At 49.9% G+C, this 26,578-nt stretch overlaps 1 protein-coding gene across 1 annotated transcript in view; it reads left to right on the top strand.

Annotated features, from left to right (window-relative positions):
- The first annotated feature begins 11,587 nt into the window (after positions 1–11,587).
- ILDR1 (immunoglobulin like domain containing receptor 1) overlaps positions 11,588–26,578 on the top strand; it is a 270,205-nt gene continuing 255,214 nt past the window's right edge. The window contains 1 exon segment of the mRNA XM_078656683.1: positions 11,588–12,217. Within this exon segment, the coding sequence (XP_078512809.1) occupies positions 12,166–12,217 (52 nt within the window). The 5' untranslated portion in view covers positions 11,588–12,165.

The raw sequence follows: 26,578 nt of genomic DNA, 5'->3' as shown, positions 1-26,578 counted from the left end.
CTAGACCCCTTACTTCGGTTGTTTCGTGGGACCAGTTATTTAGTGTGTAAGCACTATTTACTTTATTGAGTTTCTCTTACTTCAGACCGGACATGCGCTGCTTCAGCTGAAACCGCTTGTGTTTTTTTAAGCAGCACGACCGCCTGTTTTTGATCACTTTAATCCGGCATTATCTTCTATAGGTTTCAAACCTCCCCCCCACAAGTAAAATGGATTCAGAAATGATTAGCGAATTAAGTCATGTGAATACCAGGTAGCACCTAATCCTGTGATGATGGGCTGAAGCTGACAACAGCACATCTGTGTTACATATCATCTGTACTAAAGCCACCTAACTGTTTTATTAACCGCGGCTGCAATTCTACAGCGATGCGGCGGTTTGATTAAGTGGGTGGGACCACGACGGCCAACGGATGTGCGCAGCACTACAGAGGTAGTGCTCGCGATGGCCGTTGGCCGGCGGGCGCTCAAAGGGGTGAACAACACCTCCACCAATATCATCACCACCATCAATACCACCACCACAAATACCATCAACACCAAAACCACCACCAATACCAATACCACCAACACCAATACTAGCACCACCAATACCACCACCAATACCATCGCCAATGCCCCCACCAAAACCACCATCAGTACCAATACCACCACCAGTACCACCACCACCAATACCACTAGCGCCACCAATACAACTAGCACCACCAATACCACCACAATACCACCAATACTGCCACCACCAATCCAATACCACCACCAATACCAATTCCACCGCCACCACCAATACCACCACATACAAATACCACCACATACAAATACCACCACATACAAATACCACCACATACAAATACCACCAATACCACCACCAATACCAGCACCACCACCAATACCAGCACCACCACCTCCTCAGCGTCTCTCGTTCACTTGTAATAGCATTGGCACTGAACAAGGCTGGAGCTGCAGCCGAGACCGTCCCTCCCTCCATGCCTACCATAAAGCACAACCCACCCTGCACAAGGAGGTGAAGCCAGGGCCCTACTACAGCTGTAGTGTTTTTTATTAAGCCAAATATAGCAATGACATTACGTAATGCCACACTGCACACTCAAATCACAGAGAGGGCGGGAAATAGCCTCCCACTACCACTCCCACTCTTCCTCCTGAGCCGAGACAGTGTAATCACAGAGCGAAAGGTGTGGGAGCTCTTTGTTAGGGTTTATAGCTCGGATCATATGTAACTCTCACTTCACACTTTGTGTCTGTGTAATTTACAACACTCAAACATCTTCTTCACTGCACTATTTATCACTACTTGTAAACGCCGCAGGCCGGTCTCTTCCGCTGATATTTACAATTTAACAAGCGGTCGAGAAGGCCCTTAATTGCAATGCAATAGGTCTCGCATTTGCAAGATTTAAGCTATTAGTATTGTAAATGACCATGCCTTTTATTTAGGTTTTAAAACCGAAAACATAAATAAAAGGCATTGTCATGTACAATGCCATTAGCTCAATCTCGCGTGAATGCAAGACCTATTGCATTGCAAATGCTTGTTTCCCTTTGTGGTCGTTATCGGCAAGGACTACCTATCATGACCACTGTAATGCGTATGTGTGTGTGTCAACCTCATATTAATATTTGGGGGTTAGATACAGAAGTATGTAAGCTAACACGGGAAAAACTATGGAAATGCAAATAATTAAATAATAAAATAAACACTGAAACCAATAAACACATGTAGAGCCTGAATCACTAGTTCCAGGATGGAATCACATAGTGCCAATATCGGCCCACTCACCAGCCCGCTCGCAGTAACATGCATTTCGCAGAAATAAGCAGACAAGACAACTTTTTTGTTGGAGAAAAGTAGCTGCAGGTTTATTAGCATATACACAATGCCAACAAGGTGGGTTATCTTACAGGCGATCCAAAAGGCAAGCCGCCCCTCGCGACCTACCACCTGATGGGCCAATTTGCAACGTGGCCTTAGCCAATCGTTGCTTAGCGGTTATGGGAGGAGATAGCCCCTCCCAATTCCGGTGAACCATTGGTCCACCCTCTTGCTCACGCCCCCCCCCTACGAGGGGCGGAGCGTTCAAGCGACCCCCGGTTGTACAGGTTTCCAACCGCCCGTAGGATAGCGGGGCGCCGTCGTACCCCCAGGGTCCACTGCACAGACTTCCTGGGGATATTAGGCCTCAGCATCCTTTGTGCTCCTGAAGAGGGTACTCCCGGGTACCTTTCCGCCTCTGGATCGCCCTGTAACTCCGCCTGCAACACAAATGAGAAAAGATTAGAAACATTTCCCCACCCACCCTGAAGACGCCGGGTATGTGGAAGGGAGGGAAACGGCGTCAGGGTGAGGGGACAGCGGACAAAGAGGCCGCTCGGTGGGCGGGGGAGGAATATATACCCTCCCCCGCCCACCCCAGGAAGGAAGTGACGCGCGGGACCCACCGGGGTCCGAAAGAGCTGGGCTGCCCCGTGTGCCATCTTATGGCACTACGGTGGCCGCCCTCTTATCTGTGTCCCCTGCGGGGATGTGTCGGTCGGCCTGCATAGTGCCAATATCGGCCCACTCACCAGCCCGCTCGCAATAACATGCATTTCGCAGAAATAAGCAGACAAGACAACTTTTTTGTTGGAGAAAAGTAGCTGCAGGTTTATTAGCATATACACAATGCCAACAAGGTGGGTTATCTTACAGGCGATCCAAAAGGCAAGCCGCCCCTCGCAACCTACCACCTGATGGGCCAATTTGCAACGTGGCCTTAGCCAATCGTTGCTTAGCGGTTATGGGAGGAGATAGCCCCTCCCAAATCCGGTGAACCATTGGTCCACCCTCTTGCTCACGCCCCCCCCCTACGAGGGGCGGAGCGTTCAAGCGACCCCCGGTTGTACAGGTTTCCAACCGCCCGTAGGATAGCGGGGCGCCGTCGTACCCCCAGGGTCCACCGCACAGACTTCCTGGGGATATTAGGCCTCAGCATCCTTTGTGCTCCTGAAGAGGGTACTCCCGGGTACCTTTCCGCCTCTGGATCGCCCTGTAACTCCGCCACAGCCCTGGGTGTGGCGACCGTCGCAGCCAGGGCCCCCCACCAAGGCCGGCATTCCTCCTAGCTGTTCCTAATTACTATTACTAGGGTCTCTCCCCTAATCAGAAAAAACAGACCCAAAAGTCCAGCAACACCAAGTTAGTTTGGCTTGTAGCACATATATAAAAGGCCAAATCTCTGCTCAAAATATTTACGCATGGCGCAGCAAACCTCGTGCGAGCCAGCTGCCTCCCTGTCCCAGACAGGGCAACATGCCACTGGGGTTCGGGATAAGAAATCCGACCACAGAGTTCATCTGTCACCAACGTGTGACCAATTCCCCTTGTGTTCCTCCTATAAGGTGCATGCTAGCCCCAGAGCCCAGACAAATTAACAATACTTCTCCATAGCTCCCCGGCGACACAGCATGGGGTCACAACAAGATGGAGGGAAAGATTGTGTTGCCTGTGGATAGGTACTGAAAACCTCCATGAGGGCCAACAAGTGCAGTCTACCCTGCTTGCTAACCCAGTGCGGGACACAGAAACCGGGTCCCTGCTAACCACCCGTGTGAGCCTTGATACTACCACCAGGCCGGTGTCGGGCTATCAGGTTATGTGTCACCTCCTTTGCTGAGATCCCTTTGGGGGATCCGCTGGGACCCATATGTGTCCCTGCAAATAATGCGTCATGCACTGGGCCCCTAATGCCCATCTCCGTCCCACAAGGACATCTGAGAGCCCGATGCCCCATCGCAGCTTAGGTTAATGGCATAGGGGCCCGCACCCCCGGTCAGTGTGTGTGACCTGCAATACTTGAAAGTCATCAGAAATGTGATTGGCAGGTCCTGTCCTGTCGAGGCTTGTAACTGGCCGTTCCCACCTAGTAGTGACTGTCGTGCCATGGGAAGAGTGACATGAGCACGGGTGTCCCAGAGTACTGGCCCGGTAGGAGGGGGAACTACCAGAATGCAACTTGACCCATCTTCAGCAGTGGGAACGCCAACGAGTAAAATGACTGACTTGGCTGATCTCGAGGAACAACTCCTTGTCCATGCCTGCCCCCATCACATAATACCTTAGGTGGGCAGCCCACCTCTGGTCGCAAGCTTCTCATCAAGCGTATGAGGCCAGTGAGAGGTTCGCACAGGCAACATCCCTTATAACACTGAGTAGGGATCTCCTCGTGTTAGACACTTGTGCAAGACGTCCCTGTGCCTGGCCTGCGTTGTACCCAGGGAAGCTTAAACAAGCAGCCTATACAACTGTATGTGCATCCTGTGGCACTGTGGGAACTAAAACTTCCTCATCTTACTAGATTGAAACTGTCTGGGTGAAAAGCTTACCCAAGCACCTAGCCAAGGGCCCTCCACTGCGAGTCAACCCCCTTTGAGGGACGTAGACTGAGGAAATTCCTGTCCCTTGCGGACCCTACACAACAAGACAGCTAAAGCGATCGCTTACCTGGGCTACCCAGCTTGCACATGCAAAGGTGCTGAGAAGTGCTTGGTGATAGGCCACTAAGACAAAGCCTCTCTATCCTTACTTAGAAAAGGAGCGCTACCATACCACAAGCCCAACTCATTGTATAGTCTATGCTTATAGTACATGAGATAACTAAGCCACAGTACTAGCTATCTTGCATAGCCAACAGGGCAGGACTTTTAGACTGTCTAGGATGATCTAGAAGTGCCATCTCGTGGTGCAAGCCTGCCCTTCCATCAGCCCATCTGTTGACATAGTCAATGCCGCTTAGTTGCACAAAATAAAGAAGACACCCTATAGCTTTCTTGCATAGCCGACCACGAATTAGCCACCCATAACAGGGCTACACGTGTTAAACTGCTATGTGTGACAGTTCCTTAATTTCAGTGCACAAACAGAGACAGATATTTTCCCTGCAGTTTGTATAAATACTGGTAATGCCTGCCCCTTCTGGGCCCTACAAGTACTTAAAAATACAAAATCCATCAAAATACGAAGCGCCACATTATGGTGCCTGGTGCCCAATAGCATTGTTGGACAACTCACTTCGTGGCCGCAAGCTTCCCCATCATGCGTAAAAGGCCGTGTCGAGTTATGCTTAGGCAACATCCCTTTAACACTGAGTAGAGTATCTCCTCATGTTTGTCACTTGTACAAATCGTCCCCCTTTGCCTGTCCTTCGTTGGACCCTATGAAGCTTATAACAAGCAGGCTATACAACTGTGAATACATGTAGTGCAGCTAGGGGCACTCTTACTTCCTCACTTATACTTCCTGGTCTGAGAAACTGCAAAAGGAAACCCTACTTTGGTACCTGAAAATACCACCAAAAGAAATAGTCAGGTAACAACCTACCCGTGGACTACGCCCAGGGCCCTCCAAGCGTGTCAACCTTAGGTGTTGAATATTGACTGTAAAATATTTTCTGCCACCTCGGGACCCTTCAAGTACAAACAGCCAACCATGCGCCTACTTGGCCACCAACACACTAACCTGTGCCGCGCTTACAGAAGTCCAGACAGACTCACACTAAGAGGGGTAAAAAGTTACCAGGTGACGCCAGAGTATCCCGTAACACTAAGCCGGGACAAGGTAAAGGCCCTTCCCCCTTGTGTGACACAGGTGGAAAGTTATCACAGGAAAGAAGTACTAAGGCATCATAAGGGGGCCAGGTGTAAAACGTACAGCACTAAAATGTGGTTCGACACTAGCTGCTTAGAGCAAAGCCAAGATGTTGACACCAGTCAGATCGCTGTACTTCGGAGTGAAAAGCACTCCTAAGAGCCCTCACAAGTGGATGCAAAACAAAGCCTGATAGTAACATCTGCTTGGGGGGAAGGCCAACTGTCTACATGTACTAACCTCCAGAACCGGTCACGCGAAAATAACCCATAGTACTGTAGCGCGAGGACCTCTTCCCCTGCCCTCGAGAGAGGCTCCCCTGAGCAACTGGGCCAATGCCATGACATAAAATGCTACCCGGGGGCAAAAACTGATATGATTGAAACGCAAACAAGAAAGTCCAATGTTGGGTCTAAAAGCAGAGGAAAGAGGATGTAGGCCTCTCCCCTACAGTATGCCAAACATGTAGAAAACAAGGACTGAAGAGCTGTTAGAGTAGACGTGCTGAACTGCACAGGGTACCAATGTTGATAAAGTCAGGGCAGTTACTGCATCCCCCAGTGGGGTGACATCACTTAACCAGGCACCGTAAACAGGCTCCTTGCCCAGAGCCAACCAGGCAGCAAAACGCTCCCTTTCACCCCTGTACTTCTCAGAGGAGGACTGTGTCCTTAATCCGATTGTCCTGCTCCAAGCCCTGGCGTGCAGGAATGTTGAACGTGGATTGCCATTAACAAATGATACCCGTGTGTATAGGAAAAGAACAAATCCAGGAAACAGCCCCTACCCAGCAACAACGGAAAACCTGTTGTAAATTTGATCGCCAGGATCAGCCCCTTACTTGTGCCCCCAGTTGCTGTAAAAAGGACACATTCCAATTGCGCATGGGAATCAAGATGAGCCCCGGCACTTCAATAGTATAAGAAAAACTGATAAGAAGTGAGAAACATGGGGTGCCAGGTTTGCCCATACTCCGCCACTGCTTACCGAGAGGACACCCCAATAAAGCCTAGTAAAGCAACAGGGTACCCAGACTCAAACCTGTGGGCACTCAGCTCCACATAAGGTCCTCCCAGGGAGTAGGGAAAATCTTACATACTAGCAGCAAGGCAAGCAGCACGGTTAGCGAATAGCTGCTGGCACCGGCGAAACCAAGGGAACTAACCCCGGTACCCGGGCACACCTGGGAAACATGCAGATAAACAGCAACGCGAGTCACTGTGCCCCTATATGACCCCAGGTACTTCCGGAAGACAAACGGTCTGCAACGCTCTGGGAACCAAGAACACGCCATATTGACTGTGTCCTCTCGAAGCAGCAAGCGGACCGAGGAAAGCCTAACCGCCTGAGAAATACACGTGTCCTACCGAGGTTGTTTGCTCGAAGAAGGGAGGTTCCATGCAGCCCCTGCGGACACGATGTACCCCTAGCAACGAATAGCATCCCCTTCGTCCGGTCGTTCCTATTCGATTGGACTGGAGAGGAAGGAGACGGCTATCAGAACACCCTCAAGAGTGTGCGCACGCTGTGTAACGCACTGATTCATGTCACACAAAGCACGGACCGAACCGAAGTACTCTGAGCGCTACGCCTGGGCACCGATTGCTTAAACATTCAGGCACGGGGGATGGAACGGGGAACCACTACATCCTAATATAATGCACTCCGCACTGGGCTATCACGCACTGAGAATAGAATCCGGATAATGACTACTATATCTAGCGCGAGCTCGGCCCCCCGGACAGGCGCGCTTTGCATTAGCCCCGATTGCATGAACCTTCGGGCAGGGGGGTATAACTATAATAAAATACAGAAATTGCCAGATTGAACTGCTCGAACTAGACCGGAAGTCCTTGGAGCGCTTACAAGAGCACCGGTTGCCTGCACATTCAGGCACCGGGGAAAAGGCCATTATAAATACCCGCTTTCTGAGCGTGTTAAGGAAATATAATTCCCCGAAACGGCTTCTGCCCCAACCCAGGAACGAACCGGGAACTAATGGGTCAAAAGTCTACCTCTCTTCGCACTGAGCAGGATCTGATCCTATAATTAGCAATCCAACATTTTTATAGCGCAAACTCCCCAAAGTACTTGTAGCGCTTGAAAAGCACACCGGGAAAACAGTCCTCTCACGGATTGCCAGCAGCTATAAGCGAACCACCGTAAAACAGCCTGTAATATAAAAACGCAAGTTACGGGCACCTCGTGTTCCCTACTGCCCGGCGGGCACAGCCAAGAAAAGAAATACGCGTAAACCGGCATGCTGGGACCAGGTCCCCGGAGAACGAGAACAACAGCGCTAACTGTTCTTTGCCGCAGCACCTCCACCCCTGGCTGCGACCACTGTCGCATGCGTTGCTGTAGACGATGGGGGTCAGGTGAGAGCGCCAAAAGAGGACAGTGATCGAAAAGGGTAATGAGGCGCCATTACCTCCCCTCCGTCATTGAACACAGGGCAATGAAAGCCGCAAGCCATTTCCAATGTCCACAGAATACGTGTAGCGCCAGAAGCCTCTACCGTTGAAAATGCCTCGAGCAAAAGTCCGGGGTGACAATCTCAGCCCCAACTCAATAATGGACATAAACGACCCTAATGATTGCTAGAGGGGAGCTTCGATCTACAACCAGTACAACGCTGTTGGACAGGAAAGAGGCTACCCAATAGTGTGTGCCTACTGCCATCTAGTGGCCATCGTGTTGGAATTCAGGCAGCGCTGCACGAAAACTATTACACACCACCCAGTCCAGGTGCCTTAAGAGCTGGGAAATGGGATGAGATTCGTAGTCTTCATACGGGAACAACCTGACTAGCGCGCCCTATCCGACCGGACCCCATGCTCTTACCTTCAACAAAAACATGTGCACCAGGCCTGGACGGACAACCCTGCGCCCCAGCCCAGCCGGGACCAGCATGCCAACCCGCCGACACTCACGGCGAGTGAGAATGTGAAAAGGTGCAACACACTGTCTCGATAGCACGAGCATCTCTCCCCGCTCATGGGGCCGACCGTGTTGCGCGACCCGCGAGGCCGTTCCGCGCACACTGAGATGGCTGAAAATGCCCCTGAGGATGGCCACACTTAAACAGACATGCCTAACCATACAATAGATAAACCAAAGAGGCAGCTCCGCACGTCAGCGCCTGAAACACGTGCCACAAATCTGCATCATAGACTGTCGACGTACGTGTCCCCCAAAGTAAAACGAAACATGAGGTCATACCGAAGGGCACCAACACCCCCCATTAGCACTACCTTTCGAAGGAAAGTGCCAAGAAAATGGCCGCACCGGGCGCCCCTATTTACAAGTGCCGGACAACAACAAGTGGTGCCCCTAAAATGGCCGCCCACGGTGCCATAAACCACATGTATCGGACCTGAGGAACAACTGCCCCTGCAAATGGCCGCACTGGGTGCCCTTACTCCTATGTGCCGAACCTCCCACAAATGGTGCCCCCAAATTAACCACGTGTAAATAGCCGCACACGGACGCCAAAACCACGTGCACCGAAAAAGAATAGGAACATAATGCTTGGGACCCGAACCCTCCCCGCGCTCGGACACAGTACCACACTGCCAGTCCCTAACCCGCCGCGAGCCTCTCGGACCGGCCGGATCAGCAAGAGATGAGCCCTGTCAGCCCCGAGATCGCACTTAACCCCGGGGCCTGGACTCACCCGACTGACAGATAGGGGGGATAGCTGGCCCAAAATTTCGACATCGGACAAAGGAAAGAGGTTCTTTCTCCTTGCCTGGGAAAACGCGGGTGCACCGATACCCCATGGACCTACCCGCAGAGATGCTAATGCAAAACAGGGGGGGGGGGGAACAAACAAAAGCCACAAGCCGCCGTGAAAAACCCCCTTACTCCTCTGCGATGCTGATGCCCGTGTCGGTGGGAAAGTCGGAACCCCCACCCCCATACATCGTAAGACATCCAGCGAAATAATCACCCGGGCAGGGAAAAGTACTTTCCCCATATCAGATAATTGCCCAGCTCGACATCCGGATAGAGGGTACCATGCGCCGTGCTCAGCCCAAAAGCAAGCAAAACACACAAAAGAGCACAAGTAAAACGATAAAACTAAACGAAGTCTCCCAGCAGGGAGGCGCGAGTTAGCCCGGAAGCAACCGCATCTGAACCCAGGAAAACAACCCTACAAACAATACATTGACCCTCAATGCCCTTACCAAACCAGGGCAAACAACACGTACTGGGGTCGCGTACAACGCCCGAGCTCCTAGATGCGAAATGCGCCTCAGTGAAAAACACTGCTCGCTCACGTTGTGCCAGACTAATAGCGCGCATTCCCCAAACTCAGACAGGTCTAAATATCCTTAGAAGTTGAGTTACCTCCTCACATGCTGATCAACTGAAACGTTCGCACAGCATGTTGTTAAAACACAACCCCCCATGCAAGACGCGAGAGAAAAGCGTCCGAGAGAACGTCCCAACAACCACCAAGTGGCCTGCTTCTGCTCCTCTCGCTAATGGTTAACAACAAGGGGTGGTGATGGACAGAGTTTCTGAATTAAGCAGAATACTCTCACCCAGTCAAGAGATCAGGGCTAGATCCAACACCGTTTTTTAGCTCACTGCACCATCCCAGTTCAGAACCTGGCTATATGCAAATTAGTCTGTTCCTATCCCAGTGCATGATGGGAACAGGGCAAATCAAACTACCAAGCCAATTCTTACACTGGGAAGGAAACAAGCTTCCGGGGACCGGTTTCTGGCATTTCAGCCGTCGTCGGCCCAGCTTGCTTGAATCCTGATGGTGCAATGAGCAAGGGACTCACATCTGAGTATACCCTTCCACGCTTAGGGTGGACAAAATATTTAACAACAAGGGGTGGTGATGGACAGAGTTTCTGAATAAAGCAGAATACTCTCACCCAGTCAAGAGATCAGGGCTAGATCCAACACTGTTTTTTAGCTCACTGCACCATCCCAGTTCAGAACCTGGCTATATGCAAATTAGTCTGTTCCTGTCCCAGTGCATGATGGGAACAGGGCAAACCAAACTACCTCCTTTTCTGAATCCTCTCGCTAATGGAGCACAAAACCCAGGCAGCAGTCACACGACCGCCCCCTCCCCTAACAATGTAAACGGAGAATGCAATAAAACCACTAGCAGTCCCACGACCTCACTGCGAGAACACCCAAGCGAAGAAATGGGACCAAACCGAGAGATCCTAAAACTTAACATACCGAGGCCGTGGCCGAGACATAGCACACCCTGCTATGCCTCGGCACCTCCAAAGTCCCCTCACCCGAAAGAGAAAAACACAGAAACCATCCCGAGAGGGGATGACTCACCATTACCGAACGAGACACCGTCGCCAGACAAGGCCACTGGCCGAAGCAATAGAGTACACCCAAACGGCGTCAGGGTGAGGGGGCAGCGGACAAAGAGGCATCAGGGTGAGGGGACAGCGGACAAAGGGCTCGGTGGGCGGGGGAGGAATATATACCCTCCCCAGGAAGGAAGTGACGCGCGGGACCCACTGGGGTCCGAAAGAGCTGGGCTGCCCCGTGTGCCATCTTGTGGCACTACGGTGGCCGCCCTCTTATCTGTGTCCCCTGCGGGACGTGTCGGTCGGCCTGCAAACAGTTAACATTTTCATCACAGCAGCGGACTGAGAAACCAAAACTCCAGCCAGTGAGAAAAGTGAAACCTTTGGTGCATTGGTATTTCCACCTCGAAATGCGTGAAATAAGTGTGCAAATCATGATTCTGTTACACTGTCCTGTGGGTGCAACAGGTTGATTTAAAGAAAAAAACCTGTATAAACAAACTGGAACACAAACTGGGTTTGTCTGGATAAACTGGTTTGTACATAGCTTTCCCCCACGCCATGGGGCGGGAGGAGAGAAAACAACTTAGGTTTTGTTTCAGTTTATTCATGAAACCGAGTGGTGGGGGGAGGGTTGGAGGATGCTTTCAGACTCCCATTGTTAAGGGAAAGCGAGGAATCGCCAGCGAGGGTTTTACAGGCCGAGCCGGGTGGAGTGCGAAGCATGAAACTGGAGCAAGTTATTTGGCAAAAAACTGCTGACAACGGCGGGCTTGGAGATGCCAAAGAGTGGGAGTCGATACCTAGAGGGAGAGGGTTGCCCTGCGATCGTAGCAATAAACAGAGCTCTTACCAGAGGAGGCCAAATACCTGTGTGTACACAGAGGGGAGGGCCCAGAGCCTGCCTGGGAGGTGACCTCAGAGAGGAGGGGCTGACAACAGTAGCTGCTCGTGGAGAGGGCAGGAGAAGCAGCGTTCCGGGGGGAAAGTTTGTGTGAGGGCATCACTCGTTTTCACTTTCTGAGGAGGCGCTGGGAGCATCAGGAGGCGCTGGAGAGAGAGGGAGGGACCCCAGGGTGAAACTGCCCCTGGAGTGGAGTTTGTCCTCCTGCCCCAGGTGGGGTCACGCCCAGCCCCCGGGGGCAGCTGCTCGTGAGGGGACGGTCAGGCCCGAGCCCTCCCCGCAGAGGCCGGGGCCGCCCTCCCCCGGGGCTGGGGTGACCCATCATGGCCGCCGAGCGGCTGCTGCTGCTCCTCCTCGGCGCCTGGATCCCCTCAGGTGAGTCCAGCTGCGCGGCGGGGGTGGGCTGTCCGTGCCGGGGCCTCGAGTCCTGCTCCGGAGCCGTGTCTGGGGCCTGTTCCGGCGGCTGCACCGCGGTCCCGGCAGAGACAGGTGGAAGCCGACAGGTGTCTGCGCCGCCCCAGGCCCCGGCGACGCCCGCCGCCATCTTGGATGGGAGGGGGCGGGGCTGGTGACCTGAGCGAGGTCAGAGGTTACTTGTGTCATCCTACCCTTAGGTGTACCACAATGGACATCTCTGTCCCTACCTGTTTATTTATTTCCAATACTGGGCTTTTGACTTGTATCTCACGGTTGACCCCCGAGTTTTTGTGCCCTTGGTGAAAATGCACAAGTATGGCCCCTTGGCATCGACCCCTTACTGGCTGGTGCGCTGGTGCACTGGCACACTTAATACAAACACATTCAAGCAATCCACCGCCATGCTCACCTGTTGGAAACCACTTGTCTTTTTTCACACCTGGGCTCTCGTTCTGTTCCAGGTGCTACTGCTCAGACGGTTTTGGTGCAGGGGTTATTCTCTTTTAGTTTGCAGTACCTCGAGGCGCTATAATTACTGAGACCACATTGACCCATTCTGAGTTTTGTACCCGGGAGTGTGTGGTAATGCACACATTGTTAATGATTGTCCCTGTTACGAAGTGCTTAAAATAAAATAGTGAGTGATTAGCCCGCAACGTTTACACGGGCTTTTGCCTGATGGTAATAGGGTAATGCCAGGTGATCACAAATTTGCACCCTTGTTGCAAATTCCCATTCAGCCGCGTGAATCTGAATTATTAGCGCTGGGACTAGAACTAGGGCTTTAGAGGAATGACTGAGCACAGAACTGGCAACGATATGATACAAATGACAAGTTACCTTTGTTAGAACACAATGCAATGTAGTTAGTATATTTGGTGGAAAGTTAATGGGGTTATATGTTAAGAGTGCAGTGTGGTACACAGATCAGTAATACTTTTTCTAAAGCATTAGCTTCTTATTTGTATGTACTTAGTAACAGCATGTAAAAGCCTATTATTGGATGCAATCCAAGTCTACAACACCCAGAAAGCAGTTGTATTAATAGGTATTCTGTTGGCCTGCTTAACAAAGGTACATATTATTTATGAATATAATATTCCATGCTTGCATGTATATAGGTCACAGCATAGTATGCATATAGGTTATTTGATTAGATGCTTACGGTTCTCCGTTTATCTATCACAATATGTAAATTTTATCATAACTATGCATCTACAATTGCTTCACTATTGAATTATTGAACAATATGGAAAAAATAAATGTTATTTTTTATTAAAGTACAGCAACACTTGAAAGTCTGAATTTATTATATCTATGATCTCCAAAATAACCCTTTCTAGACCCCTCCCTTCTCTATCCCTCCTTGCATCACCGCAAACCTCATTTTACTATTTAGATCTCCCAAGCAAGCCTTTCTACACTTCATCCATGTATCCCTCCGTAGACTCATCCAAGACCTAATTTTTCTCTAATCGACTTCTAGAGACTCTTTCCACCCTCCAGCTCTTCTTTACTCATCCCAAACTTCCTCCTACTACCATGATCTTCAAATAAACACTTTCTATGCCCTTCCCCCTTCTATCCCCCCTTATCCTTTTGTCCCTCCCTTATCAATACAACCAACATACTCACATGTCCACCACTCCAACTAATTCCTATTTCCCTATACTAATTCACTAATCCTTTTTGGGTTCAGGAGTAGCATGCTACTCGCCGAAAAGCGCTTTGATGCTTCATCAGGGGTAGTAAGCTCTATATGAATACAATTACATAACCAAGTCTGGAGCATTCTGAATGTATTCTGTTAGGTGACATCACTGGGACTGAAATACGATTTCCCTTGTGACAGGGAGAGGCAGTGCCACCCTAAGCATAGCATTAAATAATTGATAAATACAATACATATAAATTTGTAGCTAAAAAGTAAGATCACAAAAGAGAACTGTAGTGCTTAATTTGTGCTGGTGGTTTCCGATGCTCAGCGCCTGCACTTGATTGTCATCACCGGCACTTATGACAGTCTGCCACATGTTGGCACTGTTTGTTTGATTTAGATTGGGGATGACAGTTGTTTTCCAATTCAATATACATAAAAAATGACTAACACCTGCTGCCAATCAGGGGCAGACGATATTAAAAAGTGGAGGGGCACGGGAAAGGGGTAGTGCACAGGGGATTAATAAATACAAACTGAAAACTTACCCCATGATGACAGCCGCCTCTCGCTGTTGCTCTGCTCCTCCCAGCAGTCCCTGGGGCAGCATCACAGGCTCCCCATCCAATCCCTGCGCTGCTCTCAAGCAAGAGAGCAGCTTGGGGATTGGCCTGAGCTGACTTAAAAGATGCTTGCTCAGGCATAGGGAGTATGTGCAACTTCTCCAACCCGGCTGTACAATTCAGCCGGGCTGGAGAAAGCAAAGTGCGCATGTCAGTTTGGTTGGACTAAGAGTCGGCCAAACTGCCATGCACACTTACAAGTGCACATACCACAGATATTGTTTTATTTTTCAGCTGCTGATTCTGAGCCAGTGAGGCAACAGTCCTCCACCATTGCGGAGGAGCCGCCGCCAATGCTGTTCTTATTGCTTTGGGGGCCTGGAATACTCTGAACTTTCAGGAGTGTGATGGTTAGTAGCTGGTTTGGTACTGTCTTTGGCAGGCATGCAGGGGCAATGGGTGGTGTCGACTGCAGTGGCGTCCTGATGAGGGACCTGGCACTTGCTTTTTTTTTTTTTTTACAAATTAAACACTGGATAAGTGACCAGAACGACAGCGTGTGGCGATCTGGATCATTTAGATATCGCCAGGAGGTAAACTTGTAAACGTTCGCATGGAATTTGTAATTAATGGGCGTCTATTCTAATCTTTGGTAATAATTTTAATAATCTTAATGTGAAGGTGACACGCGGGTAGGGACGGTGTGAGCCCCTGGGAGAAGTGTCTCCTGTTTGTTGCCTAGCAACTAATAGCTCTGCCAAGAATACGAGGTGGGCTCAGCCACCTGTTACCAACACCTCTTGGTAGCCAGACACAAGGTTTTTCAAAGTTCCTACAGGTAAACAGCAGCTTGTCAACCAGGGGGTACAATATACGGACAGGGAGATGGATGGGTGTGTTCAGGTTGACGTACTTACAGGGAGAAATTTATTTTCTTATTAATTAGCATTGGAGTGATGACTGTTGAAAGAGGCAGAAGGGAAGGTAAAATAGAATTTCTGGCAGAAAAAACGCAGGAGTCTTGCTTTTCAACAGGTGTCAGACACTGCGGGGGCAGAGAGGGTGTGCCTGGTACAAGTGTATAGTTGTTAACGTGTGTGCATTCTACATCCGGATGACTGTATATACTTTACGTCTATACCAGCGAGTAATAGTGACCCCTTACATTGAGCGTTTTTCTCGGCTTGTACTCTTGTCTATTTGAAGCAGCTGCACATTTCGACGCACAAACCAGTGGCTTCAATGCCCAATGTTGCCCATATTCGCCATAAACGATTCTTACTCCAGAATTATTTTTAGTAATGTGTATAAATTACACAATTCTTGTGTTGAGTAAAATGTAGCCCCCACCAGTTTCTCTCAGGAGTTGTTGCATTCAAATGTTTATAACCGAGAGAGGGTGTCAAGGCGGGAGGGAATGCTGCTTACAGGTGTGTAAACAATGGTTATCGCGGGTTTCATGAGATCATCCCTTCTATTTTTTGCACCGTGCACCAGTTTCACTCCAAACGAACGAAAACGACCACGCGTTTTAATGTTTCGGGCCAGATTATAAACACCTATTTCTCCTTAGAAATAAATACTTCTGATTTTAGAAGACTCCGTGCCAGGGGCGCGCGCACACCAAGATGTGGTGGCCTTTTCCGCCCTGCCAAGTTATTCAGGTATGATCCAGAGTGCGCGAGGGATGCTGCCTCCGCGCGCCGGGACTCGCCCGCCTCGCGCCACCGAAACTCTGCGAGCCGCCTCCGCCCCCGCCCAGTGCCGAGGCCACCTTGTCCCGCACGCGCCACACCTGGGAAGTCCTCACAAGACAGCGAACTATTCTTTCCACTTGCTCACCAGTCTCAGAAAGTATTTTGTTTTGGAAATTCACGTTTATTTCTACAGCGCCTCCTCCTCCCCGCGCGCCTGCTTCGAGGCACGTAGGGCAGGTAGCCCAGTGCAATTAATATACGCAGCACGTGGGTGGCATGGAGTGTGATATTTCTTTCTGGCAGTAAATCCACATTTGAGCACAGGATTCAAAGGCGTGCAGGAAATGGAAACCTAGAAGGGCAGGCACTCCTTATCCCAGAGCAGCACCTGTTTGCTAAGGAGCAGGGGGCGGTTCTCGCACTTTAAAAGTATTGCGGCCCTGCTAGAAGTGCCGGTCCTCCCCTGTTCAAATTAAACTCGGGGAGGGACTCGGTACCTGGCCATTCAAAGCACTGCGAAAAAGCGATACAAGATGCACTAGCGGAATATATGATTATACCACGATTTCAATTACCACGCATGGCTTTACCACGCGAATTTTACATCGCAAGTGGCTTTACCACGCTGGTATTTACAACGTAGAATTTTACTACGCCTAGAAACGTCTTACCTGCACGTCTTTCTCTACGAGCCCTTACTTCCATCCTCCATTGAAACAAGCGTCAAAACACGTATACCAAAATAAAAAAAGGACTGTTTTTTTGACGTACACGGCACGTCTTTGGGGGAGGCTCTTTCCTTTTTCTTTTAAAATTATGTTCGTTTTTTTTTTTAAAGTAAACTGCTTGTTATTTTTTGGGGGGGAGACCCCCCCCAGCCCCCCTCTGCCCACCGCTTGTTATTTTTGGGGGGGGAGACCCCCCCCAGCCCCCCTCTGCCCCCCAAGCCCACGCAGAACGACTCGAAGGAATACCACATCTCCCCCCCAGCCCGTGGTAAAGACGTAGTGGAAGGCACCCTGCGTGGAAGGCACCCTGCGTGGTAAGTGTCACGTGGTAAATGTTAGTAGTGGTAATGCCTTCGTGGTAAATGATGTTTCCCCACTAGCGAGTGTGCACTTTGGTACTAGCCGATGCAGGGAAAATAGGGCCTAATAGCTGATCATGCAGTAAAGTACATCAATAATCGAGGTGCACTAGGCCCCCTTAGACTTTTGCCTCTCCCAGTGCCACCGCGCCGTCAGCACCATTGATGGCGATTCTCCTCAAAAGAGTAAAAATCGGGGTTCACGGGGCCCCTTTAGACTTTTGCCCCCTCTCCCCAGTGCCGCTGCACCTGCTGCACCATTGATAGCGAATCCCCTGAAAAAATGCAGGCTGTAAACGCATATTAACGTGTGCACCTTTTGTTCAAATCAAATATAGCTTGGCCTCGTCATGCTTCTTTGCACGTGACAATGGGGATTTTAAACTGAGCTATGCTGACTCGCCTTTACCTTCGCCACTTGCACACCCGAAGATCCCATTAAAGCCACACGTGGTTTCTCAGCCCTTACGCAAATACGTTCTTTAAGGAAAATGAGCTGTTAATTGGTGAGGTTTACTCTGTTGTGCTTTCTCAGAAGGTGGTCTGCCAGGAACGCATCTGCAGGGGTGCATTATGGGATGATTAGTAACCGGGTGAGATTAGGGGCAGTCCCTGGCACGCGTTGAGACACACAGCACTGCTGCCAGGTTGTGTTGGTCTCCATCCGGTGAGTAAGTCCTACCGTGGCAGCCTCAATTGTTTGCTGCTTGGTTTACTCGGCGCCCTGTGCAGGCGGTGGTGGCGTTTGTCAGTCACCAGCCTGTAGTTTGCAGAAAGGTCTGTTGCCCTGTATCTGCCAGGTGGTGGTTTCCTACCTGATTAAGTTGAATTCTATTTAACAAGGATTAAGAACCTGTTCGTTAAATAAAACCACAACCGCATGTATGCGGGTTGGAGGGGGAGGCTCCAAAAGAGACGGGAGCCAAACCTTTGCTGCTGGAACCCTAGAACCCTGCTTAGGTGCACGAGCACGATACAGAAAAGGGGGGGTGGTGATGAACAGAGTGTCTGAATTAAGCAGACCACTCTTACCCAGTCCAAAGATCAGGGCTTGATCCATCACCGTTATTTATCTCACTGCCCCATCCCAGCTCAGAACCTGGCTGTATGCAAATTAGTCTGTCCCTGGCCCAGTGCATCATGGGAACAGGGCAGACTAAACTACAAAGCCAATTCTTCACCAGAAAGGAGACAAGCTACCGGGGACCGGTTTCTGGCATTTCAGCCTCTTCGGCCCGGCTTGCTTGAATCCTGATGGAGCAGTGAGAAAGGGACTCATGTCTGAGTATACCCTGCCACACCTATAGTGGCCAAAAACGATACAGAAAAGGGGGTGGTGATGAACAGAGTGTCTGAATTAAGCAGACCACTCTTACCCAGTCCAAAGATCAGGGCTTGATCCATCACCGTTATTTATCTCACTGCCCCATCCCAGCTCAGAACCTGGCTGTATGCAAATTAGTCTGTCCCTGGCCCAGTGCATCATGGGAACAGGGCAGACTAAACTACAAAGCCAATTCTTCACCAGAAAGGAGACAAGCTACCGGGGACCGGTTTCTGGCATTTCAGCCTCTTCGGCCCGGCTTGCTTGAATCCTGATGGAGCAGTGAGAAAGGGACTCATGTCTGAGTATACCCTGCCACACCTATAGTGGCCAAAAACGATACAGAAAAGGGGGTGGTGATGAACAGAGTGTCTGAATTAAGCAGACCACTCTTACCCAGTCCAAAGATCAGGGCTTGATCCATCACCGTTATTTATCTCACTGCCCCATCCCAGCTCAGAACCTGGCTGTATGCAAATTAGTCTGTCCCTGGCCCAGTGCATCATGGGAACAGGGCAGACTAAACTACAAAGCCAATTCTTCACCAGAAAGGAGACAAGCTACCGGGGACCGGTTTCTGGCATTTCAGCCTCTTCGGCCCGGCTTGCTTGAATCCTGATGGAGCAGTGAGAAAGGGACTCATGTCTGAGTATACCCTGCCACACCTATAGTGGCCAAAAACGATACAGAAAAGGGGGTGGTGATGAACAGAGTGTCTGAATTAAGCAGACCACTCTTACCCAGTCCAAAGATCAGGGCTTGATCCATCACCGTTATTTATCTCACTGCCCCATCCCAGCTCAGAACCTGGCTGTATGCAAATTAGTCTGTCCCTGGCCCAGTGCATCATGGGAACAGGGCAGACTAAACTACAAAGCCAATTCTTCACCAGAAAGGAGACAAGCTACCGGGGACCGGTTTCTGGCATTTCAGCCTCTTCGGCCCGGCTTGCTTGAATCCTGATGGAGCAGTGAGAAAGGGACTCATGTCTGAGTATACCCTGCCACACCTATAGTGTCCAAAAACGATACAGAAAAGGGGGTGGTGATGAACAGAGTGTCTGAATTAAGCAGACCACTCTTACCCAGTCCAAAGATCAGGGCTTGATCCATCACCGTTATTTATCTCACTGCCCCATCCCAGCTCAGAACCTGGCTGTATGCAAATTAGTCTGTCCCTGGCCCAGTGCATCATGGGAACAGGGCAGACTAAACTACAAAGCCAATTCTTCACCAGAAAGGAGACAAGCTACCGGGGACCGGTTTCTGGCATTTCAGCCTCTTCGGCCCGGCTTGCTTGAATCCTGATGGAGCAGTGAGAAAGGGACTCATGTCTGAGTATACCCTGCCACACCTATAGTGGCCAAAAACGATACAGAAAAGGGGGTGGTGATGAACAGAGTGTCTGAATTAAGCAGACCACTCTTACCCAGTCCAAAGATCAGGGCTTGATCCATCACCGTTATTTATCTCACTGCCCCATCCCAGCTCAGAACCTGGCTGTATGCAAATTAGTCTGTCCCTGGCCCAGTGCATCATGGGAACAGGGCAGACTAAACTACAAAGCCAATTCTTCACCAGAAAGGAGACAAGCTACCGGGGACCGGTTTCTGGCATTTCAGCCTCTTCGGCCCGGCTTGCTTGAATCCTGATGGAGCAGTGAGAAAGGGACTCATGTCTGAGTATACCCTGCCACACCTATAGTGGCCAAAAACGATACAGAAAAGGGGGTGGTGATGAACAGAGTGTCTGAATTAAGCAGACCACTCTTACCCAGTCCAAAGATCAGGGCTTGATCCATCACCGTTATTTATCTCACTGCCCCATCCCAGCTCAGAACCTGGCTGTATGCAAATTAGTCTGTCCCTGGCCCAGTGCATCATGGGAACAGGGCAGACTAAACTACAAAGCCAATTCTTCACCAGAAAGGAGACAAGCTACCGGGGACCGGTTTCTGGCATTTCAGCCTCTTCGGCCCGGCTTGCTTGAATCCTGATGGAGCAGTGAGAAAGGGACTCATGTCTGAGTATACCCTGCCACACCTATAGTGGTCAAAAACGATACAGAAAAGGGGGTGGTGATGAACAGAGTGTCTGAATTAAGCAGACCACTCTTACCCAGTCCAAAGATCAGGGCTTGATCCATCACCGTTATTTATCTCACTGCCCCATCCCAGCTCAGAACCTGGCTGTATGCAAATTAGTCTGTCCCTGGCCCAGTGCATCATGGGAACAGGGCAGACTAAACTACAAAGCCAATTCTTCACCAGAAAGGAGACAAGCTACCGGGGACCGGTTTCTGGCATTTCAGCCTCTTCGGCCCGGCTTGCTTGAATCCTGATGGAGCAGTGAGAAAGGGACTCATGTCTGAGTATACCCTGCCACACCTATAGTGGCCAAAAACGATACAGAAAAGGGGGTGGTGATGAACAGAGTGTCTGAATTAAGAAGACCACTCTTACCCAGTCCAAAGATCAGGGCTTGATCCATCACCGTTATTTATCTCACTGCCCCATCCCAGCTCAGAACCTGGCTGTATGCAAATTAGTCTGTCCCTGGCCCAGTGCATCATGGGAACAGGGCAGACTAAACTACAAAGCCAATTCTTCACCAGAAAGGAGACAAGCTACCGGGGACCGGTTTCTGGCATTTCAGCCTCTTCGGCCCGGCTTGCTTGAATCCTGATGGAGCAGTGAGAAAGGGACTCATGTCTGAGTATACCCTGCCACACCTATAGTGGCCAAAAACGATACAGAAAAGGGGGTGGTGATGAACAGAGTGTCTGAATTAAGCAGACCACTCTTACCCAGTCCAAAGATCAGGGCTTGATCCATCACCGTTATTTATCTCACTGCCCCATCCCAGCTCAGAACCTGGCTGTATGCAAATTAGTCTGTCCCTGGCCCAGTGCATCATGGGAACAGGGCAGACTAAACTACAAAGCCAAGGGTTTTGCTCATTGCACCATCAGGATTCAAGCAAGCCGGGCCGAAGACGGCTGTAATGCCAGAAACCGGTCCCCGGAAGCTTGTTTCCTTCCCAGTGTAAGAATTGGCTTTTGTAGTCTGGTCTGCCCTGTTCCCATGATGCACTGGGCCAGGGACAGACTAATTTGCATACAGCCAGGTTCTGAAACTGGGATGGTGCAATGAGCTAAAAAACGGTGTTGGATCTAGCCCTGATCTCTTGACTGGGTGAGAGTACTCTACTTAATTCAGAGACTCTGTCCATCACCACCCCTTGTTGTAAATATTTTTGTCCACCCTAAGCGTGGAAGGGTATACTCAGATGTGAGTCCCTTGCTCATTGCACCATCAGGATTCAAGCAAGCCGGGCCGAAGACGGCTGTAATGCCAGAAACCGGTCCCCGGAAGCTTGTTTCCTTCCCAGTGTAAGAATTGGCTTTTGTAGTCTGGTCTGCCCTGTTCCCATGATGCACTGGGCCAGGGACAGACTAATTTGCATACAGCCAGGTTCTGAAACTGGGATGGTGCAATGAGCTAAAAAACGGTGTTGGATCTAGCCCTGATCTCTTGACTGGGTGAGAGTACTCTGCTTAATTCAGAGACTCTGTCCATCACCACCCCTTGTTGTAAATATTTTTGTCCACCCTAAGCGTGGAAGGGTATACTCAGATGTGAGTCCCTTGCTCATTGCACCATCAGGATTCAAGCAAGCCGGGCCGAAGACGGCTGTAATGCCAGAAACCGGTCCCCGGAAGCTTGTTTCCTTCCCAGTGTAAGAATTGGCTTTTGTAGTCTGGTCTGCCCTGTTCCCATGATGCACTGGGCCAGGGACAGACTAATTTGCATACAGCCAGGTTCTGAAACTGGGATGGTGCAATGAGCTAAAAAACGGTGTTGGATCTAGCCCTGATCTCTTGACTGGGTGAGAGTACTCTGCTTAATTCAGAGACTCTGTCCATCACCACCCCTTGTTGTAAATATTTTTGTCCACCCTAAGCGTGGAAGGGTATACTCAGATGTGAGTCCCTTGCTCATTGCACCATCAGGATTCAAGCAAGCCGGGCCGAAGACGGCTGTAATGCCAGAAACCGGTCCCCGGAAGCTTGTTTCCTTCCCAGTGTAAGAATTGGCTTTTGTAGTCTGGTCTGCCCTGTTCCCATGATGCACTGGGCCAGGGACAGACTAATTTGCATACAGCCAGGTTCTGAAACTGGGATGGTGCAATGAGCTAAAAAACGGTGTTGGATCTAGCCCTGATCTCTTGACTGGGTGAGAGTACTCTGCTTAATTCAGAGACTCTGTCCATCACCACCCCTTGTTGTAAATATTTTTGTCCACCCTAAGCGTGGAAGGGTATACTCAGATGTGAGTCCCTTGCTCATTGCACCATCAGGATTCAAGCAAGCCGGGCCGAAGACGGCTGTAATGCCAGAAACCGGTCCCCGGAAGCTTGTTTCCTTCCCAGTGTAAGAATTGGCTTTTGTAGTCTGGTCTGCCCTGTTCCCATGATGCACTGGGCCAGGGACAGACTAATTTGCATACAGCCAGGTTCTGAAACTGGGATGGTGCAATGAGCTAAAAAACGGTGTTGGATCTAGCCCTGATCTCTTGACTGGGTGAGAGTACTCTGCTTAATTCAGAGACTCTGTCCATCACCACCCCTTGTTGTAAATATTTTTGTCCACCCTAAGCGTGGAAGGGTATACTCAGATGTGAGTCCCTTGCTCATTGCACCATCAGGATTCAAGCAAGCCGGGCCGAAGACGGCTGTAATGCCAGAAACCGGTCCCCGGAAGCTTGTTTCCTTCCCAGTGTAAGAATTGGCTTTTGTAGTCTGGTCTGCCCTGTTCCCATGATGCACTGGGCCAGGGACAGACTAATTTGCATACAGCCAGGTTCTGAAACTGGGATGGTGCAATGAGCTAAAAAACGGTGTTGGATCTAGCCCTGATCTCTTGACTGGGTGAGAGTACTCTGCTTAATTCAGAGACTCTGTCCATCACCACCCCTTGTTGTAAATATTTTTGTCCACCCTAAGCGTGGAAGGGTATACTCAGATGTGAGTCCCTTGCTCATTGCACCATCAGGATTCAAGCAAGCCGGGCCGAAGACGGCTGTAATGCCAGAAACCGGTCCCCGGAAGCTTGTTTCCTTCCCAGTGTAAGAATTGGCTTTTGTAGTCTGGTCTGCCCTGTTCCCATGATGCACTGGGCCAGGGACAGACTAATTTGCATACAGCCAGGTTCTGAAACTGGGATGGTGCAATGAGCTAAAAAACGGTGTTGGATCTAGCCCTGATCTCTTGACTGGGTGAGAGTACTCTGCTTAATTCAGAGACTCTGTCCATCACCACCCCTTGTTGTAAATATTTTTGTCCACCCTAAGCGTGGAAGGGTATACTCAGATGTGAGTCCCTTGCTCATTGCACCATCAGGATTCAAGCAAGCCGGGCCGAAGACGGCTGTAATGCCAGAAACCGGTCCCCGGAAGCTTGTTTCCTTCCCAGTGTAAGAATTGGCTTTTGTAGTCTGGTCTGCCCTGTTCCCATGATGCACTGGGCCAGGGACAGACTAATTTGCATACAGCCAGGTTCTGAAACTGGGATGGTGCAATGAGCTAAAAAACGGTGTTGGATCTAGCCCTGATCTCTTGACTGGGTGAGAGTACTCTGCTTAATTCAGAGACTCTGTCCATCACCACCCCTTGTTGTAAATATTTTTGTCCACCCTAAGCGTGGAAGGGTATACTCAGATGTGAGTCCCTTGCTCATTGCACCATCAGGATTCAAGCAAGCCGGGCCGAAGACGGCTGTAATGCCAGAAACCGGTCCCCGGAAGCTTGTTTCCTTCCCAGTGTAAGAATTGGCTTTTGTAGTCTGGTCTGCCCTGTTCCCATGATGCACTGGGCCAGGGACAGACTAATTTGCATACAGCCAGGTTCTGAAACTGGGATGGTGCAATGAGCTAAAAAACGGTGTTGGATCTAGCCCTGATCTCTTGACTGGGTGAGAGTACTCTGCTTAATTCAGAGACTCTGTCCATCACCACCCCTTGTTGTAAATATTAGGTGCACGAGCAAGCACCAGCATCCGGGCACTGTGGGTGGCGCCTCAGTGTTGTAGTGATAAGTATTTACAATACGTGTTTGGTGAAGGTACGTGGACGTTTGGTCCAAGGCCTGCGAGGATGGCTGGGTGAGTTGAACGTTCTTTGCTGAAACTTAGTGATTGCTAGTCATGACCATTACCTTGGTAAATTGAGTGCCTTAAATTGGGCAAATGTAACGTTTGGAACCTTTAGTGCTTAATAAGCATTGGCAATGCCAGTAGGTCTCACTTTAAATAAATTATGTATGGTACTGTGAAGCATTACAAGTAAATAGCATGGGAATGGATATCTATTTATGTGGAAGCAAGGAACTGTAGAATGCTACTGGTGTAGGTTAAACGGTCAGGTGACAGTTGCACCGTCAATCAACAAGAAAGGGACTGTAGGGCTTCTTAGAGAGGTCCAGCGTACATGCCCTATCGTACATTAAGAGAAGAAGGTATGCAGTTCCTCAAACAACTGGACAAAAGGGAGGGAAGTCTGAAAGCCACTGACCATGTGTTTAGTCCGGGCCAATGGAAAGGGAGGTAGGGAATTCCTCCTGTCGGAACTAGGGTCCTCACACACTCAGCCCGCTGGGTGCCTTGCTTCATCATATGGACCTGCTCCTCGTCGGGTTGGCTCTGCAATACCAGACTGGCACCCGTAAAGGGGCACTTTAGCGGAGATCTTCTGTTCCTTGCCGTTTGGTGCAGTGGGTGTGAGGGGCCTAGGTAGTGTAGATGTGATAAAAAGATAATTAAAACATGTCAGATAGTCCCAAAAACTTTTATTCAGGCTGGCTATCCACATGATTAAAAACTGAAAATGAGTGGCAGCTGTCTAACGTAAAGGTTCAGTTTAGCTATGCTCAACTCCATAGGTCAACATGTTTCATGCCTGTTGGTCAGAGCGATCCATGGCAATTCTTCAGGATCTAGTGGGTAAACTATCTACTCAATGTGGTGGGTGTGAATTCTACCTACCACATATCAGGACTGTGAGTGAAAGTATCCGCAGAATCATGGAACGACCTATCGGTAGTTACAGTATCCCTCCAATCGGTGTCCGTCAGGGTGTCGGGACACCTAAAACATGCTGCCCATTCCACTTCAAGAAGTGGGCCCAGTCACCTACCCCTCTCCGCCGGCACCGGGAAGTAACACATGGTCAGTGGCTTTCAGACTTCCCTCCCTCATGTCAATTGTTTGAGGAACTGCATACCTTCTTCTCTAGTTGCACTGTCAAGCCAGACCTAAACATCCATGTTAGCTTCAAGACCCCCTCCTCCCGTCTGTGGTACTGCCAGAGAAGAACTCTATAAATTATCTAGTTATCAAAGACACTTTAATAGCATTGCAGTATCATGGTGTGTGCCCCTTAAAGTTCAAGCTCAGGCAGCTGGATAAATAACCCAAATGATCACAGCTGTGTGAGGGCAAGCACTTTTTTGGTGGAAGCACACATCTGCCCAATCAAAACATGTACTCCTGTATCCCAACATGTGGGCGGAGCCAGACCCCTTTATAGTGGCACTCACATATTTGGTGAAAGCTCTGCTGTCAAGCCACGCTATCAAAGTGACACGTGCTGCATGAAAGACTATAAAAGAAAACCAGTCGGTATGATAAAGGGTGTATGCACAGAGTTCCCGTTGGGGGAGTGTTGGAACTAGTTAATCACGGAGTGCTTCCAAGTTCTCTCAAAGGCATTGCTTTTGGAGTGTGTCCAGTTCTCATTATTGACTTTTCTCATTATGTTAGGTTACTCAGTCCAAGTCAATGCGCACAAATTTACTGACTACATTCCTGTTTTATCAGGCCTTGCACTTCCCACCTCTGCTCTGCATCGTTTGTAAATAAACTGCTGGGAAGTGTGCCCTGCTCATGTTGTGCTGGTGATGGATGCCTCCCTAAGTTGGATGTACAGGCAGGGAAGGAT

The sequence above is a fragment of the Lissotriton helveticus genome, chromosome 8, assembly GCF_964261635.1.
Source record: "Lissotriton helveticus chromosome 8, aLisHel1.1, whole genome shotgun sequence".
Taxonomy (NCBI): domain Eukaryota; kingdom Metazoa; phylum Chordata; class Amphibia; order Caudata; family Salamandridae; genus Lissotriton; species Lissotriton helveticus.
Note: the sequence above shows the minus strand (reverse complement) of the source record. Positions and strands in the feature narration are given on the sequence as shown.